We start from the raw sequence: 18,004 nt of genomic DNA, 5'->3' as shown, positions 1-18,004 counted from the left end.
AGAGTGTATAGTTTAGTAAGTACCCAGCATCACCCTTGGAAAAGCTGTTGGCATTAGTCTGTCTGTGGGAAGTTGTCTCTTATGTCTTTATCTGGGATGGACAGTATTTCCTTCCTTTCTTAGGACCAATATTGGTATCAAGCACATATTGGTTTCACACTGTTACAAGACTTATCATTTCCTGCCTCATTTTTAGCTCACCCACTCCAAAAGACATCCCAGGCTCCCTTCCTTCCACGACTATCTATGGCTTGTGAAAGATGGCAGCTGCCAATCATCCTACCACAGTATACAGTCTGTTGGTGATAATTCAAGTTAAAGGCAGAGTTAGCCCTGCAGGGAAGCGCGTTCACTGACTGTCCTGTCTGTAAATGCCAGGATGCTCCCGGTGTTCTTCCTGCTGTGGAGTGTGGGTCTAGCCTCTGGAGATGATAGCTAAACGGACTCTTTTCCACCAGGCCAGCCTAGCATTGCATTCACAACCATTATCATGGGAATTTTGTTTGTTTGTTTTTTATTTGCTATATTCTTTATTTACATTTCAAGTAATTTTTTCCCTTTCCTGGATCCCCACTCCCCTAAAGTCCCATAAGCCCTCTTCCCTCCCCCTGTTTCACAGTCTACACCTTCCCACCTCTCTGTCCTGGTATTCCCTTACACTGCTGCACTGAGCCTTTCTAGGACCAGGGGCCACTCCTCCGTTCTTTTTGGACATCATTTGATATGTGAATGGTGTCTTGGGTATTCCAAGCTTCTAGGCTAATATCGGTTTATCAGTGAGTTCATACCATGAGTGTTCTTTTGAGACTGGGTTACCTCACTTAGGTACCTCACTAAGAATTTCATGAATTCATTGTTTCTAATGGCTGAATAGTAAGTACTACATTGTGTATATATACACCACATTTTCTATATCCATTCCTCTGTTGAGGGACATCTGGGTTCTTTCCAGTTTCTGGCTATTATAAATAGGGCTGCTATGAACATAGTGGAGCATGTGTCCTTATTACATGCTGGGGATTCCTCTGGGTATATGCCCAGGAGTGGTATAGCAGGGTCCTCTGGAAGTGAAGTGCCCAGTTTTCTGAGGAACCACCAGACTGATTTCCAGAGTGTTTGTACCAACTTGCAACCCCACCAGCAGTGGAGGAGTGTTCCTCTTTCTCCACATCCTCACCAGCACCTGTTTTCTCCAGAGTTTTTGATCTTAGCCATTCTGACTGGTGTGAGGTGAAATCTCAGGGTTGTTTTGATTTGCATTTCTCTGATGGCTAAGGATGTTGAACATTTCTTTAGGTGCTTCTCAGCTATTCCTCAGGTGGTACCCCATTTTTTAAGGGGGATATTTGGCTCTCTGGAGTCTACCTTCTTGAGTTCTTTGTATATTTTGGATATAAGCCCTCTGTTGGATGTAGTGCTGGTAAAGATCTTTTCCAAATTTGTTGGTTACTGTTTTGTTTTTTTGACAATGTCCTTTGCCTTATAGAAATTTTGTAGTTTTATGAGGTCCCATTTGTTAATTTGTGATCTTTGCCTTATAGAAACTTTGTAGTTTTATGAGGTCCCATTTGTCAATTCTTGATCTTAGAGCATAAACTATTGGTGTGCTGTTGAGGAAGTTTTCCCCAGTGCCCATGTCCTCAAGGGTCTTCCCCAGTTTCTTTTCTATTAGTTTCAGTGTATCTGGTTTTATGTGGAGGTTCTTGATCCACTTGGACTTAGTGCATTGATCTTAGTACAAGACAATAAGAATGCATCAATTTGCATTCCTTTGCATGCTGACCTCCAGTTGAACCAGCACCATTTGTTGAAAAGGCTATCTTTTTTCCACTGGATGGTTGTAGCTAGATGGTTGTAGCTCCTTTGTCAAAGATCAAGTGACCATAATTCTGTGGGTTCATTTCCAGGTCTCAAAGAAAAAAACTACATGGTCATTTTATTAGATGCTGAAAAAGCTTTTGATAAAATTCAGCATCCTTTTATGTTAAAGGTCTTGGAAAGAACAGGAATTCAAGGCCCATACCGAAACATAATAAAAGCAATATACAGGAAACCAGTAGCCAACATCAAAGTAAATGGAGAGAAACTTGAAGCAATTCCACTAAAATCAGGGACTAGACAAAGCTGCCCTCTCTATATATATTTATTCAATATAGTACTTGAAGTTCTAGCCAGAGCAATTAGACAACAAAAGGAGGTCAAAGGAATACAAATTGGAAAGAAAGAAGTCAAACTATCACTATTTGCAGATGATATGATAGCATACTTAAGTGACCCAAAAAACTCCACCAGAAAACTTCTACAGCTGACATACAACTTCAGCAAAGTGGCTAGATATAAAATTAACTCAAGCAAATCACTAGCCTTCCTATACACAAAGGATAAACAGGCTGAGAAAGAAATTAGTGAAATGACACCCTTCACAATAGCCACAAACAGTATAAAGTACCTTGGTGTGACTCTTAACCAAACAAGTGAAAGATCTGTATGACAGTAACTTCAAGTCTTTGAAGAAAGAAATCGAAGAAGACCTCAGCAGATGGAAAAATCTTCCATGCTCCTTGCATTGGCAGGATTAATATAGTAAAAATGGCCATCTTGACAAAAGCAATATACAGATTCAATGCAATCCTCATCAAAATCCCAACTCAATTCTTCATAGGCTTAGAGCAATTCTCAAACTCATCTGAAATAACAAAAAACCCAGGATAGTGAAAACTATCCTCAACAGTAATAGAATATCTGGGAGAATCAGTATCCCAGACCTCAAGCAGTACTACAGAGCAATAGTGTTAAAAACTGCCTGGTATTGGTACAGTGACAGGCAAGCAGATCATAACCATTATCATGTAATACCATTTTTTATTTAATCTTTTTGAGATTATAATATAGTTAAATTTCCCCTTCCCCCTCATTCTTCTCTAAATTCATGGCCTCCTCTTCCATTCACTTTTACTGTGTGTGTATATGAATATGTATATGTATGTATATTTATATTCATTCTGTATATTGCTTATTTACATTTTTTTTCATGGATGAGCATTTGTCACTGAACAACCCGTCCATGTGCTATCTTCTGGAGGAAGGTCTGTAATGTCTATGATGATGCCATTTAATGCTCTTTTTTTTTTTTTACAGTTTGAAATGCCCTTGGACATATCGTTAAGTGGCTTGAGATTTAAGTAAGTCATCCATAGAATGTTGAATTTCATAGACATTTATAGGTAGCAAGACGGTGACACCTTTTCCTACTTGTGGTAGATAGATACTCGGACAATCTGATACTCTGTGCATCTACTTTAAGATTTCTTATTTTCATTTTGTGTGTGTGGATGTTTAGCCTGCATATATGTGTGTACCACATGTGTACAGTGTTTGCAGATACCAGAAGAGGGTGTCAGATCCCCTGGAACTGGAGTTACAGGCAGCTGTGAGCTGTTGTGTGTGTTCTGATTATCAAGCCTGGGTCCTCCAGAGGAGCAGCTGGTGCTCTTAATTGATGAGCCATGCCTAGCCCCTTGTGGATCTATTTTTAATATTCTTATTCTTTATAGTCTATAAACTGATTTATTAAGCATGGAGACAGGATTAAATGTATAAAGCCAACTGTGTTAATTTTCTTAGCCGTGTTTTCCTGCATAGCACCTGCATTTATTTTGATGTGTGGAAGTGCTTGACTCCTTGTGATTAAACAGAGAGGGTTTATGAGTCAGTATGAATGCATTTAGATCAAACATCAAAATATTTTCTTATTATCAACAAAAGGTCACAGATCAACCCACTTGTAACTCATCCCAGTCTTTTGATTTTATTTTTTTTTCCTGTTTTCATCTTTACACAAAGGCAAGACTTTAGAGTATTTAATGTGTATTAAAAAGCTATAGCATTAAAAAAAAACAATAAGATAAAACATGGGACATCAAAGGCCAGAAGAAAAGAATGAGTGATGGTGGTCTTAAACTGTTCAGTATTTTACAAGCTTTATTTAAACATATATAGATACTTAATTATGCCTATTTCAAAACATAGCTGGGCAGTGGTGGTGCACATCTTAATTCCAGCACTTGAGAGGCAGAGGCAGGCGTATTTCTGAGTTTGAGGCCAGCCCGGTCTACTGAGTGAGTTCCAGGACAGCCAGGGCTATACAGAGAAACCCTGTCTTGAAAAAAAGCAAACAAAACAAAACAAAACAAAACAAAACCAAAACAAAAAACAATCAAAACATAGTATTATATTTTAGATAATATTAGTATAAATCAAAAATTATACAAATATATATTGTAAATAAAATTATTTTCTGTCTAATGGCAGACCCACACCTTTAAGCACCACTTATGTTTTTAGTCACTGTTTTACATTATTTAACAAACATTGTCTGATGAAATGTATAGATTTCTCTACCTCTGTGAGTGTGGTGGTGTGCTTCTAGCACGTATGAGAGGAGTACATTTTTTTAATGCATTCAATAATTTCTTTCCCTTTATAATCTTAGACTCATCAACTTTGGATATGATTATCATCAGGACCAAGAGAAGCTAAGCAATCAGCCTTCTCTCTGCATTTTTACCAACCATACAGGTAGAGTCAGGATCATGCTTACCAACTTTTATTAGAATTTATATACAAGTCCTATGTAATTTGTATAGAACTTGAGTTCTATAGAAAATGCCATTATGGTTCAACTGTTTGAACAACATTGTTAAATAAATTGTTATTTATGAAAGTATTATTAAATAAAGAAAGAAAATGAATTATAATAGCCACATTATTTTAAAAATCAAGTGAATATTAAACATACATTCATAGGCCTAGCCAGTATAATATTACCCTTTTCTGTCACTTCCATTATAATTATATATATTGTATTTATGAAAGAAACCATCACCAATAGGTTTTAATAGGTTTTATTGGTATTGTTTAAATAGAGTGGGTAGATGCATATTTATTCAAAGCAAAATTTCCTATGGGGCTGGAAATGCTTTCTGTGTCAGCCTTACTGATGTGTTGGGGTCTAAATATTTATTTATTTTTTACATGTTTTTCATGTATGTCTGTGGGTACATGTGTGCCATTGCATGTATGCATGTGGAGGTGAGAGGATGAGTTGTGGGAGGGGATTCCTTCACCTTGTGGACTCCAGGATGGAGTTCCGCCTCAACAGGCTTGGGGACAATTGCTCTCAGCTGTGGAGCTATGTCACTGGCCCAGGTTTGGAATCAAAACCCCTGCACCTGGGTTTAAATACTATGTCATAGCTGCCATTGTAGACCTCAGAGCAGAGCTCAACACATAGCTGTTTATATAGAGAAGGGAGGGGTGGTTGGGAAGGTGCCTGTGAGCACTCTGTGCTAGTCTATGCCTGCATAATGTTGGGGTCTGGGAATCACTGCTCAGACAACTGATCTCAGTCAAACTGAGTCAAATCACTCCAAGACTAATTGGTCAGGGACATAGGTCAGATTTGGGAGCCAATTGTGACCGTGAGTTAAGAACCTATAGGACATTTTAAGCCTGAGATCTATAAATATCTGTGCCAAGTTAATCTCTCAATCAGGGTTTAATAGGGTACTTCCTTAGGAACATGTCTTTGTTGTACGCTTATTCTGCTCCCATTGTTTGGGGTATGCAACTGTGGCAGGGGACTTGCCTTGTCTAACCTTCATGTCTTAACTTCCCAACCAGGATGTCAGTCACCCATGTACATGTCTCTTCCCAGGTCGTCAGTTCCCAGGGAGGTCTTGGGAACTTAAACCTTTCTCAACCCCTACTCAAAATGGAAGTCTTACTCCAAATAGCTTCTCGTATTGGTGCAGGTGTCTCTCTTATGTTGGGGTCCATCTCAGGGGCAGCTTATAAAGGCAAATACCATAAAAGCTCATACACAAGTGCAGGAAGTGCTGCTGGCTGGTTGGTTTGGATCCAAGCAATTCTGACTTCTATTGTGATTGGTTTCCAAGGGCGCAGACTCTAACAGAATATGTAATCAACGTGGGCATGAGAAAGTTCCTAGAAACAGCAGAAACAATGTAGGAGAAAGTTTCCTAATGATATTAGTAATAGCAAAAAATGGCAGGCTAGGCAGGCAACAGTTACCTAGGCTTTACCATTCCATCTAGACCTTAATATTTTACCTAGGTCTTGATTCTACATGTGAGACATGTAGAAACAATGTCACAGTGAGGCCTGCCCTCTGTGTCATTAATGCGCAGTGACAATTGTAACACAAGGCAGTCACTGTGGCTGCTGGATGGAGAAAGGTGAGAGAGGAGGCAAGAGAAGGTCAAGTTCAGATGAGATCAGAGTCACATTTGAGACAACGGGACTTGAAGCACAATGGGCAAAGAATATAGAGGGACAGATGGGTGTTTTGTTTCTCAGAGATGCCATCCTGTAACGAGGTGGAGAGGAAAGACCCTCGGGTTTCTGGCATCCGCAGGTGAACAGGGATGTCATTCACTCAAGTATAGGAGCTTTGGTGGGAGTCATGAAGGAAGATGATGAGCTTTCTTCTGAGCATGTTAACTAAGAGACCTGGAATGTAGAAGAAGGGTCAGGGGTGATGATGGGTAAATGTGGGAGTTGTCAGAGTGAAGCCCCTGGAGGCGGAGGATACGGTGAGAAGGGGAGGCATTGAGGAAGAATATCTGGGAGTGTCTAATTGAAAAGGGATGTCTTGTGAGGAGAGAGGAGCAAACATTTGTCAGGACCCAAAGGCAGAGCGCTGCCTCCCCCAGGAGAAGGGCCAGTGGTATCTCCAGCGGTGGAGCTCCCAGGGGCAGGCCTGTGAGCCACCATCTTGGGCAACTGGAGGGAGAGCTGGGTTCTGCTTTAGTTGAGCATCACAAAGAGATAGAAAAGTCATAGAAGCTTGTGAGGGAGGCAGCAACAGAGGGTGGAATTGGGATTCAGGGATTTTTTTTTTTAACTCTGGTTGTTTAAATGCTCACAGGATATATTTAGTGGGGAAGGAAAAAATGGGATAAGTCCTGGCAGGAAAGACTGATAGATTTTTGCTGGTGGGATGAACTGGGTGGGCGCTTTCCTGCTCTCTTTGCTGTCGGATATATAAACAACCTCTTCATGCTTTAAATCTCTGTGGATTTCTCCATTTGAGTTTACTCAGAGGAACTCATGAACAGTAGCAACAATAATATACAAAAGGGCTAATACAACTTTTTTAATAGCACATTGGGTCTTTTCCTTTCCTGGCGATGTGTAAAGAGCATAGAAAATGGGCCTTGTTCTTCAGTCAGATTTGCAGTAAAGAATGTCAGTCTGTTCCAAACAACCTCCCAGAGTTAAGATAAAAAAGCTGTGAACCATTTTGTTGTAGCTTTGGAGTAATAAGTTGCCAGTTCTCATATCTTTTTCTAGTTAGGTTTGAAAAAAACGAGTTCTTACCGCTATGGTTAAAATAAGCAAAACTGTGATGCTGCTTTGCAGGTTGGTGAAAGAATTCTCCCTATAGGCCAGAATAAATAGAAAACAGGTTTATTTAGTATACTGCAAAAAGAGTAGTTGGTAAGGCAGTGACAGGACCATGTGTGGGTAGGGTGGACAGCGGTGTCTCCATTTTGTGGGGAACCACTTTGCATGCCATTTCTTATGTGAAATCAGCCCCTGGCAAATGGGAGAAGTGCCGTGGTCTGGGGTTGCAGATAATTTTGCTTGGCTGGGCTGTTCTGCTGTTTACTGTTTGGGGAGAATGGCACTATAATTTTCTATTTGGGGGAGCTTTCTGGACCAAGCTCCCCTTTCTGGTTTCTTTCTCTGAGGTCTACTTCAACAAAGTAAGATTAGAGAAAGGTCCAGAGTTGCCTCACTCAGACCTGGCTCTGAGATAGTGTAGGTCTGGGCCTCGAAACCAGGACTCATGGCTTGAGAAAGGAAGGTTGAGGGCCCCACTGTGATGACAGTGATGGTGATTGACGGCCATTCATCATTACCACGGTTGCCCCTCCCCCTGCCCTGGCTGTGCCTTTGTCCTGAATGTCTGTGCTCTAGGAAGTGAAGCTGGATGCGATCCAAGGAATGAAAGGCTAAAATCTGAAACGATGGGTGGACCAAGTGCTGGCATTCTTGTCAGGGCCATAATCACCTAAGATTATGAATTTATGCAGACATTTATAGTAAATCCATGGCAGTAGGAAGGCCAATCAGACTTCATCACTGAAAAGAAAATATTTTCTTTGCTTCCATATCTGATGGTCAGTCCTGACTATGGCTGGGAACTGTGGTTAAATTATCTTGGGAGATCTAAGTTAGCTGCCTGTGCATCTCTCTGTTGAGGGGCCGAGGCAGCTAGCGGGGGCACTGAAGACCCTCCTTCTTGCTCGCATGATGGAAGTTCTCGGAATCAGGTCAGTGTTGGAACATTTCATGGGGCCTTTAAATAATTGTTCCAATGAGATAATTTCCCTTGGAAAACTTGTCTGTAATAGTTTTCATTGTCTAACTGGTTCTCAATGGCTAGCCAATGTGGAGATGTTATCTTCATCAGTGATGAATATTTACTAAAAGTCTCTGGATATTGCATTAAGAGTGTATTTTATTTCTTCAAACTGTGACTTCCTCCAGCTTATAAATAGCAGCCAAATTATTCTGGAGCAGTAATAATAGCTGCTAATATTTAGATCCAGATATAAGTATTTTTGCTAGAGATCTATATAGATTATTGAGTTCTCATAGAAGAACCTTTTAAGTGGTTTCTGTATTTTCTGAATGTACAGGTGAGGAAACAGAGGCTTAGAGAGTGAACAGCAAAGGCAAGGAGCTTCCTAAGCCAAGAGCTTTGGAGACAGAGGGACAAAGACTGAGGCGAAGGCAGCCTGCTGTGCTCAGTGAATTCCAGGCCAGCCCGGGCTTCACTGCAGAACTCTAACAGGACAAAGCTAGCCTGCCTCGGGATACGCAGCCAGGAAGGCCCATTTCAGAGTCTGCAAGAGTCTAAAACGTGAAGCGTGTGTTGTTCAGGCGATTTTGATGAGGATGCTCAACACGGAGCAATTTAAGTATAACGTCTTCATTGGTCCCCAACCGACATTAGCCACAGATACTGCAGGGAGGGAATGCAGAGTTTTAGTTACTGAGAAAGAAGGGGAGGCCATGCTAGGCCCTGCCCTTGGACATGGGCCAAGGCTGTCAGGGCCCCAGCTTTGATGAGCATAGCCTCACATACTGCATTGACTCTCGCTGCTCGTAGGAAAGGTCCAGGGTTCTTGGTTCAGTGTTGCTTAAATAGAATTGGATGCTTTCTTTAGAGAGAACACAGTTTGGATAGCTGGGGTCCAGAGCTGTGCGAGATGCCTTTGTGGGGGACAGCAGGGTAAGATGGCAGTGTGTGTACATTTACCAGCATTTCATGGTGGCGGGACCTTTCCTAGACTACTGCAGCTTCCCGTATGTCTGTTCATTTCTACCCTTCATAACCTGCTACTAACTGTGGATGCTAAGTGCTGGCTGAAATTTCATTTCATTATCACTTTGTGAATTTAGGAATAATCTACAAAGTAAGATGAAGAAGAACATCTAAAGGAATAGAAGTAGATGAATAATGGCCCAGGATGCAGATTATTTAAATACCGTCAAATACCTTCTTTTCCCAGGGAGTCTGTGTGTGTGTTACAGCCCAAAGTCTGAGTCTGGGGAAGAAATCACGTATTCAGTGTTTTACCTCCATAAAGGTAATGTTCTATTTATTCTCCTTTATGTTTACATTTTACTTTTCCAACTAGTAACAAATGAAGTTGTGAAGAGCTTAACATTTAGCAAACAATTTTATCAGTATATTTTATACTTAACTGTATAGATATGTCTTATGAAGAAATTCATTAATGGTAAATAGTAAAATAGGTAATATCTATATGTTTTTATACCAGCCTATCACTTGTTCTAGACTATAGACCATTTCTAATGAATGTATTTACCAAAATGTGTTGGTTTGCCATCTAGTTATTAGTAATTGGAACATTGTCTATAGCTTTAATTCAAATGGGTACTTACATAGGGGTTTAGTTAAAAACCTTCTATGCTCTCAAATATAAATACACTGACACTCCAGAATATGCTATGTCATCAGACTAAGATACTGATTTCATTTCACATGTAGCCTGTGTCAGACTAAGATACTGATTTCATTTCACATGTAGCCTGTGTCAGACTAAGATACTGATTTCATTTCACATGTAGCCTGTGATGCTGATAAGCCACATTCTGGGGCCTGGGGTGAACTGCCAGCCCCTGCCACTTCTGAAGTCCTGCATGGCCTGCAATAGTTTTAGTCTGAACCATACTAAGGAGGATTTTTGCATATTTGTTTAATTCCTCAAAATTTATAATTATGCCAGGCAGAGTGGTATATATCTTTGATTTTAGCACTCAGGAGGCAGAGGCAGAGGCAGGAGGATTTCTGTGAATTCCAGGCCAGCCTGGTCTACAGAATAAGTTCCTGGCCAGCTAGGCCAGTATAGCCGAAACCCTGTCTAAAAAATTTTTTTTTATATTTATAGAGTATATGTTACGAGCGTGGTTGAAACATTTTTAAAGATGGAATTTCTGTCCCAGGACTCATTTATTTTTTACGCCAAGCCACACAAAAGTTTAGAATCCCTCAGCCTGATGTTACTAGGGTGATAGAGATACAGACAGGAGAGTTTAAGAATTTTTTAATGGAATAACTAAAAGTAACTTCAGAACTAGATGTAGACCTATTCTTAAGTACTGTAAGCTTGTGTAAGATACATTTATGTGTTTCTAATAATTGACATAATGAGGCCAAGTACTGAGTCCAGTCAGCCATAGACGGAGTCAGAGGAGAAGAGCAAGTCGGACACAGTTGCACAGGTGGCTTGCTCCCTTTCTAGCTAAAGGTGGGAGTGTGGGCTGGAGACATCTTAGAGGGCTGGCAAAAGCCGTAGTGCATAGAAACGAACCCCGTGACCACTGAGTGGACCCCCCTGGACCCTACCTTCCTTATACAAGCCATCCCTGCTGTCTGGGTTTCTGCCTCAGCTGGAACATCTGCTCCACTGTGACTGTCCTCAGACATGGTAGACGGTCCACCTTAGCAGCGTTTGGAGAGCGAGGGCACCGTATATTCTAGAACCAGCAGGGCTCTGCCCTGTCCAGGAGACTGCTGTGCAGCATGAGGCCAGGCAGAACCTTTCGTTTCTGACTCTAACTTTCTCTGGCTTCGCGCTCTTCATTCGCAGGATACAGAAAGACCTTCACTGCAGCTCCTGGAAGCGCTGACACACAGGTCCCTAACGGAATCACTTTCCTCAACCTTGGTGGGTATTCTGGTTTGCTCTTCTGTTGCTGTGGTAAACACACAACCTGTGTGAAAGGCTTTGTTTCAGCTAACAGACACCATCAGGGGAGGTCAAGGACAGGCGCTAAGGTCAGAGCTGAGGCAGGAATTCTGCTTGTTTTCTGGTTTGCTATCTCTCTTGGTCTCTCTCTCTCTTCTGGATGTGCTCAGCATGCTCTCTTATGCCTATTTGCCTAGGGGATGCACCTCCCACAGTGGACTGGGCCCTCCTACATCAATTATTAATCAAGAAAATGCCCTCCCACCCTTGTCTACAGTACATTCTGATCCAGGCACCCTGTAGAAAGGATTTCCTGATTCTCCGTATGAGAGAAGCTTTTCTGCTGTGTGGAAGGTTGGGCACAGGGCACAAGGTGTGAGTGACAGCAGCTCTGGGACCTGCTCACATACTCGAGGGACTCAGGATTTAGAGAAGGAAAGCTTTGGGCTTACGGCACGTGATTCTTTACTGTGTTCTCCCGTCACTGCTTGCTGGTCAATCTGCTTCTGTGGCCAACTGAGGCTGAGGAAACTGGGGATGGGAAAACTAAAGATAAGCCCTCAAGGTTTTTATGTGACATGACACTATTGGCAAGGATAAGGATCTTTTGCTAAGCGCATGGCACATTTGACAGGATCTTGGACCTGTGGGAAACGGTCTGGCTCTATTGCTTCCTGCGATGAGGCGGGAGATAGACTGGCTCCCGAGTCTGCGCGCATCTCAGTGGTGATGGGAGCCTGTCCACTAACTAACTGTGCCTTTCCTGTTCTCCTCCTGGGAAAAGCATGACTCAGTCCAGAGCTTGTAACAGCAGCCTGGCTCACACAGCTGTCCTCCCTTCTTGAGCAGGATTTATTAACAGCTATAAAGCTGTGTCCAGGATTTAAACGGTTCTTGAGGGAGTCTTCATGTTAACAGTTACTGTTTTGAGAAGTATGTTTTGTCCTCCATTGCTTATAATTTCCGTTTATTATTAGCCTGCTGAAAAGGGCTTACACTGATTTAAATACAGAAACTTAAATTTAGCATTACTTTTCCTGGGGAAACACAGAAATCCCTATAGGGCAACAGCACACCAAAGAAATGATTCCATCTTGGCAAACCAGTGTGTTTACTGAGCTTTCCTATAGGAACACAGGTGAGCCTCTGCTCTTCCTCCCCTGAGGGATGTTTTGGAATGGAGGAGGAAATAGTCACACAACAGTATCTACATCTGTCAGACATTCCCATAAATAAAAACCACCATTTAATAAATATTGTATGTTATATATTTTACTTATTTTTGATTGTTACAACCATTTTGCCCGAGAATGATATTCACATCTCCCAAAAAATGAAGCGGAGGTTGAGAAAGGGTTAATTTTGTGGCCAGGATCTTGTCAGTGTCTCTCTTAAGAGACACTCTATCATTCTCCATCTCTGTTTTACAAATGACCACAAAGGCATGGCTTAAAGCAGCTCAGACATTCTGATTCCAGGCTAGAGTTCAGAAATCGGGAGGGGGACGGAGTGCCGGGAAAGTAAAATCAAGTGTGGGCAGGACTGGTTCCTTCTGCAGCATCTGAGGAAGAACTTCCTTCCTGTCTCGTCTGGCCTCTAGAGACTACTCTTATCACTCAGGTTGCTCTGTCACTGTGTGGTGACACTGTGTGTCACCTTCTGCAGGCCAGTTCCTCCTTCCCCTCCTCTTAGTAACACTCTAACACTCCACCTCACTGAGTCTACTAGGATGACTCCTTCCTCACTCAAGGTTCTAATCACACTTGCAACAGTTTCTCTTCATGAAGAGTTAACCCAGGGTAGGCCACGTGGCTCAGCAGGTGAGGATCACAAGCCTGAGCCACGTTCAGTCCCAGGGACTTGTGGAAGATTCACACAAGTTCTCAACGTGCCCCCCACACACACACACACAAGTAAATAAATGTGGTAGGACCTTTTCTAAGGTGACAGAGTCACGGGTCTGCGGGTCAGTGCCCGAGTAAGGACTCCACTGACCCTGACACTGATGTTTTTAGATGAAGCACTAATGTTTATTATGCCACTGTCCTGCACCCTGTGGATAGAAGCCCTGGAGGTCACTAAACAAACATTAGTAGGAATCTCCCACACTATCCCCAGGATGTGTCACCCTACACTACCTTACTGTATTTTCAAATGTCCTTATCCTGGGACATAGCACTACCACAATACATTGATTAAATAGTCATGCTAGGAGTTAACATACATCATTGGTGTCTTACTTAGGGTTTTACTGCTGTGAGCAGACACCAGGACCAAAACAAGTCTTATAAAGGACAATGTTTAACTGGGGCTGCCTTATAGGTTCAGAGCTTCAGTCTCTTATCATTAAGGCAGAAGTGTGACAGCATCCAAGCAGGCATGGTGCAGGTGGAGCTGAGAGTTCTACATCTTCATCCGAAGGCTACTAGTGGAAGACTGACTTCCAGGCAGTAAGGATGAGGGTCTGAAGCCCACGCCCACAGTGACACCCACAGTGATGTCCACTCCAACAAGATCACACCTCCTAATAGTGCTACTCCCTGGGCCAGCCACATACAAACCATCAACTGGATACCCACACCTTTCTAGTAGGGCCCTCTAAATAATGTCTTTCATTTGTCACAGTAGTATTGCCACAATGATAAGAGTTTGCAATTCTTTGCATTGCATTTATTTATCCCTGCCTTCTGAAAGGACACGTTGATTGGTTGGAGTTTTATATCCTCCTCTTTCCACGGGCGCCTTCTATAGCAGTGATTAGCATGTGCCTTTTGAGGAGAGGAGTCCAGCTAGCTGACTGAAAATGGAACTTTCTTTTATGAAATTCGCTTCTCTGTTTCCCTTAGATCCTAGGAGCCTGTTTTTATATTTTGTCTCAATTTGGGTACATATGTTCTGATTATGCAAATATCTATAGTATAGAAACTGTGCCAACTCTAGGTGCTAGGGACACAAGAAAACCACCGACAACCACGCAATGTCAAAGCTCCCGGAGACGCACTCTTGATAAATACCAATCTTAAAATTTCCTAAACAAAATGATAATGATGGGCGAACCCCCATGAGGTTCCTCAAGCCATCAAAAAGATGAAGAAAATTCCCATTACACGCTCTATCCCCAGCATATCACACTAAAAAGTCATTCCTGGTGCTTGATAATTTTATTCTAATTTCCTTCCAGATCACTTAGATTCCCATAAAGCAACTGTTGACTCAGAAACAAAACTATAGGTATAAACAAGGGTGTGAGGCACACACAATGCCAATTCAATCTGGCTTCGAGGGTGAAGATACCCCCATGGGTCCCACCATGTGCTACCGGGAACAAGCAAACGAAAACGTTGTTTGGTTATATTCAAAGAAAAGCATGTTGTCCTGGGGTTTCTCTGTGCCTGGATAGACTGTATCCCGCGTGGATGGTGGATGATCCAATCTCTCTCTCCTACAGGCTGCTTTGTGGCTGTTCACTCCCCCGGCCATTTCCTTCATCTACTTAACATTCAGCATCCAGACTTGATTTGCCACAGTCTGTTTCTGGCAGGTAAAGATGGAGCTTAGGTTGTCTCCAGGATGCTCTCCATAGGCTTGCGCTGACTTGAGTGACTGAGTGCCATGTTTTGTTTTGTGATCTGCTTTTTCGGTTTTTTGTTTGTTTTTTTTTTGTTTTTTGTTTTTTTCTGTTTGCTAGGAAATGACAAAATGGCTACTGTGCTACCTCCAAGTCCTTTGCAGTCCCTGCCGGGGTCCCTGATTGTGGACTTCTATTCTGGAAAGGTCTATAGAGCAACCCTTGACCAGTCATACTTGATGCGGTTCCTGTGGAACGCCCGTCTAGACAGTGAGAAAATGGCTGCACTACACTGTATGCTATCCTGTGGTCAAGATCCCGGTTTCCCAGAAGAACAGGTAAGAAGATTGCTCGAGCTTAAAAACTGGCAACAGATGACACTGAGTGTACTTACATAGTTTTGCTCTGTAACAGTTTCTTTGCTTGAGCACAGTCGTCCTTGGTGCTTCTTCTCTGATTGGCTCAGTGCCGGACCTCAGGCTGTGAAGGAGCATCCATCTGTCTTGAGTTCAGTTGTTCCCTGTACCCATCAATTCAGATATCTTAGATCAGCTCTGGCTATTAAATGGAGAAGTCCCCAAAGAAGCACTTCATACCGTTTAAGTGGCATGCTCTTCTAAGTCGTGTGATGACATCTGTGCCATCCTGCTCCACCCGGCCTGGGTTATGAACTGTCACTCTGTCCTGTGTCTTCACGTTGAATTTTCTACCAGTCTGCTCCTCATGTAGCAGTTGCTGTGTTACCAGATCATATCCCAGTACCGTGTACTGTGTAGTGCTTGTGTTTGTAGGCTCATGTTCTACCTAATAATGGCCATGACATTTAGATATGCCAGAGAGAAGCCATAAAGTATTTCCTTTAAATGAGAAGTTGAAAGCTCTTGACTTAATGGGACAAAAGATACTGTCTTGTCAGTGTGGCTAAGGTTTGTTGCTGACTGTGATTTCGGCTCTCATGGGGTCTTGAAATGTATCTCCTACAGATAAAGGGCAGCCCCTGCCTCTGCACTCTCGTCTTCCTTTCTCTGTTTTCCTGAGATGAGGTTTTGCTCTGTAGCCCAGGGTGGTCTGGTACTTGCTTGGTGACTCACTCTGGCCTCACATTTGAAGCACTTCTCATTGGTTTCCCCAAGAGCTGAGATTGCAGGTGTGAGCCCCCAAACTCAGTACTCAGTCCCGTAAACTAGTGCTGCAAGGACATGCTCGGCAAATAATGAGTTTCTTAGATGGCCTGATCCCCCTCTCCCTGTTTGTATATGGTGTGATACGTTATTGAAAGGGCCAAGCAGGCCAGGTATAGTGCCTCACATCTGCAATCCTAAATGCTGAGACAGGAGATTTCTATGAGTTCAAGGCCAGCCTGGGCTACACAGTAAGTTTGATGATATCTTGGAAAATAGAATTAATTCCTGTCCCAACCTTCTTCGAAGAAACAAACATCAAAGGTCTAAGATCTTGTGGGAAATGCTTATTACATTTTTAATAAGATAGCTTATTTTGTATTGCACACTGTCTTATTGTTTACGTTCTGAAGCTATTCTAAAAAGTCAGGAAAATCCTCTTATCAATCAGTAATGACTGGGGTTAGTAGTTGGCTAGTTAGTTAAAAAAAAAAGTACACTTAAAAAACCATAAAAATATATATTTGTTTGTTTACCTCTAGTGTAAACCAAGGCCTGTTCTTGTTTTACTTCCATAAAACCAATACTCTCTGGTTTCCTGTCCTTCCTGAAAGGTTTGTGCATGTGGATACATTTTCACGTGTGTCTTCATGGGTGTACATACATGTGTGTGCATGCACATTTATGTGTATGTGTGTAGAAGGCCAGAAGTAACATTGCGTGTCTTCTTTAGGCATTCTCCATGTTAATTTTTGAGACAGGAGCCTTGCTTTTCTGCTAGGCTGGCCAGCCGGTGCCTCTTGCCTCCGCCCAGCATTGGGGTCACAGACATGTGCTGTGCCCCATTTTTATGTGGGTTCTAGGGATCATGCTGGCATGGAAGTCACCTCACCCACTGAGCCATCTCCTTGGCACCTAAACATTTTATTTCTAAGGAGATCCATAATGTGGAGAACAGTAAAGCCTTGCCCCTACCCGCTCTCTATAGCTGTTTCCTCTGCATGTAGTCACTTAGAGTTTCAGAATCCAACTCTAGTCTCGTCATGTCATAGAAATGGGATTTTGAATCTTGCCACGATACGCAACTTTTACGGATGCAATCTGCTTTGAACTTGTTTGTAGACATTTTGATTAAACTGCCTATGTAAAAATAGGTACAACTGGCACAGTAGATTTAGAATAAAGCACCCTGTTGAGAGTGGGCTTTGGCTGGGCATGTCTTCCCTCAGTCATGCAGTGACAGATAAGGACGTCTCTCTTCCAGCGGTTGAACTGAGGGATAGAAATTGTGTGAGAAGCTGCTGATATAATGGGTTAAGTCTGTCAGCTGAAGGGAAATACAGAGGCACCTTCAGGGTAGGTGACATGATGGTATTCATTTACAGTGATGGCCGCCCTGGATTTTAGCCCCAGGCTGGTGTCTGTAAGCCCAGTGGTTTTGTTATGCACTGCTCTTGTGTCCAGTAGATCTCTTGATGGGTACTTTGTACAACACCATTCATTCTTGGAAAAAAAATGCATATTGGGTTGAGGAAGGTTCTTCTGGAGTTCTGTTAAAAGGATATCTACAAATAACCTTATTTATAATACTATCATACTTAGCCAGCACTCTATTGGTTTTTAAGCTGGATGTAGGTATATTTTCAGGGTACTTCAAAATAAATGTAGAATTTTAAAACTTCATTCATCATATATTACATATTTATACATATATTATATATTATATATTATATATTATATTTTATATTTTATATTATATTATATATTATATATTATATATTTATTATATATTATATATTATATATTATATATTATATATTATACATTACATTTTTTTATTACTTTGGTGGGATGTACCACAGATTTAAAAGCCAACAGAGTTCTGTGGCCTTTCTTTTTGAAGATTATCCAGTGGATTTCTGAGCATGTCCCTGACTGCCATTCTTTTGACCTCATTCAAGAATTTCTAATCGGTGAGTGTTGCTGGTGCTGTGTTGTAAGCTGTC

The 18,004-nt window shown here is 41.9% G+C and overlaps 1 protein-coding gene across 3 annotated transcripts in view; it reads left to right on the top strand.

Annotated features, from left to right (window-relative positions):
- The window catches only part of Gsap (gamma-secretase activating protein), a 93,168-nt gene that overhangs the window by 39,593 nt on the left and 35,571 nt on the right, over positions 1-18,004 (top strand). For all 3 annotated transcript variants that reach the window (XR_007976545.1, XM_052173100.1, XM_052173099.1), the window contains 7 exons: positions 3,139-3,182; positions 4,493-4,578; positions 9,606-9,683; positions 11,211-11,288; positions 14,758-14,850; positions 14,998-15,215; positions 17,902-17,971. Coding sequence is in view for 2 of the 3 variants with exons in the window: in XM_052173100.1 (XP_052029060.1) it covers positions 3,139-3,182; positions 4,493-4,578; positions 9,606-9,683; positions 11,211-11,288; positions 14,758-14,850; positions 14,998-15,215; positions 17,902-17,971 (667 nt within the window). In the remaining variant the exon portion in view is untranslated. The remainder of the gene's footprint in view (positions 1-3,138; positions 3,183-4,492; positions 4,579-9,605; positions 9,684-11,210; positions 11,289-14,757; positions 14,851-14,997; positions 15,216-17,901; positions 17,972-18,004) is intronic.

This window comes from Apodemus sylvaticus, chromosome 2, assembly GCF_947179515.1.
Source record: "Apodemus sylvaticus chromosome 2, mApoSyl1.1, whole genome shotgun sequence".
Taxonomy (NCBI): domain Eukaryota; kingdom Metazoa; phylum Chordata; class Mammalia; order Rodentia; family Muridae; genus Apodemus; species Apodemus sylvaticus.
This window is presented reverse-complemented; position numbering and strand designations above follow the sequence as displayed.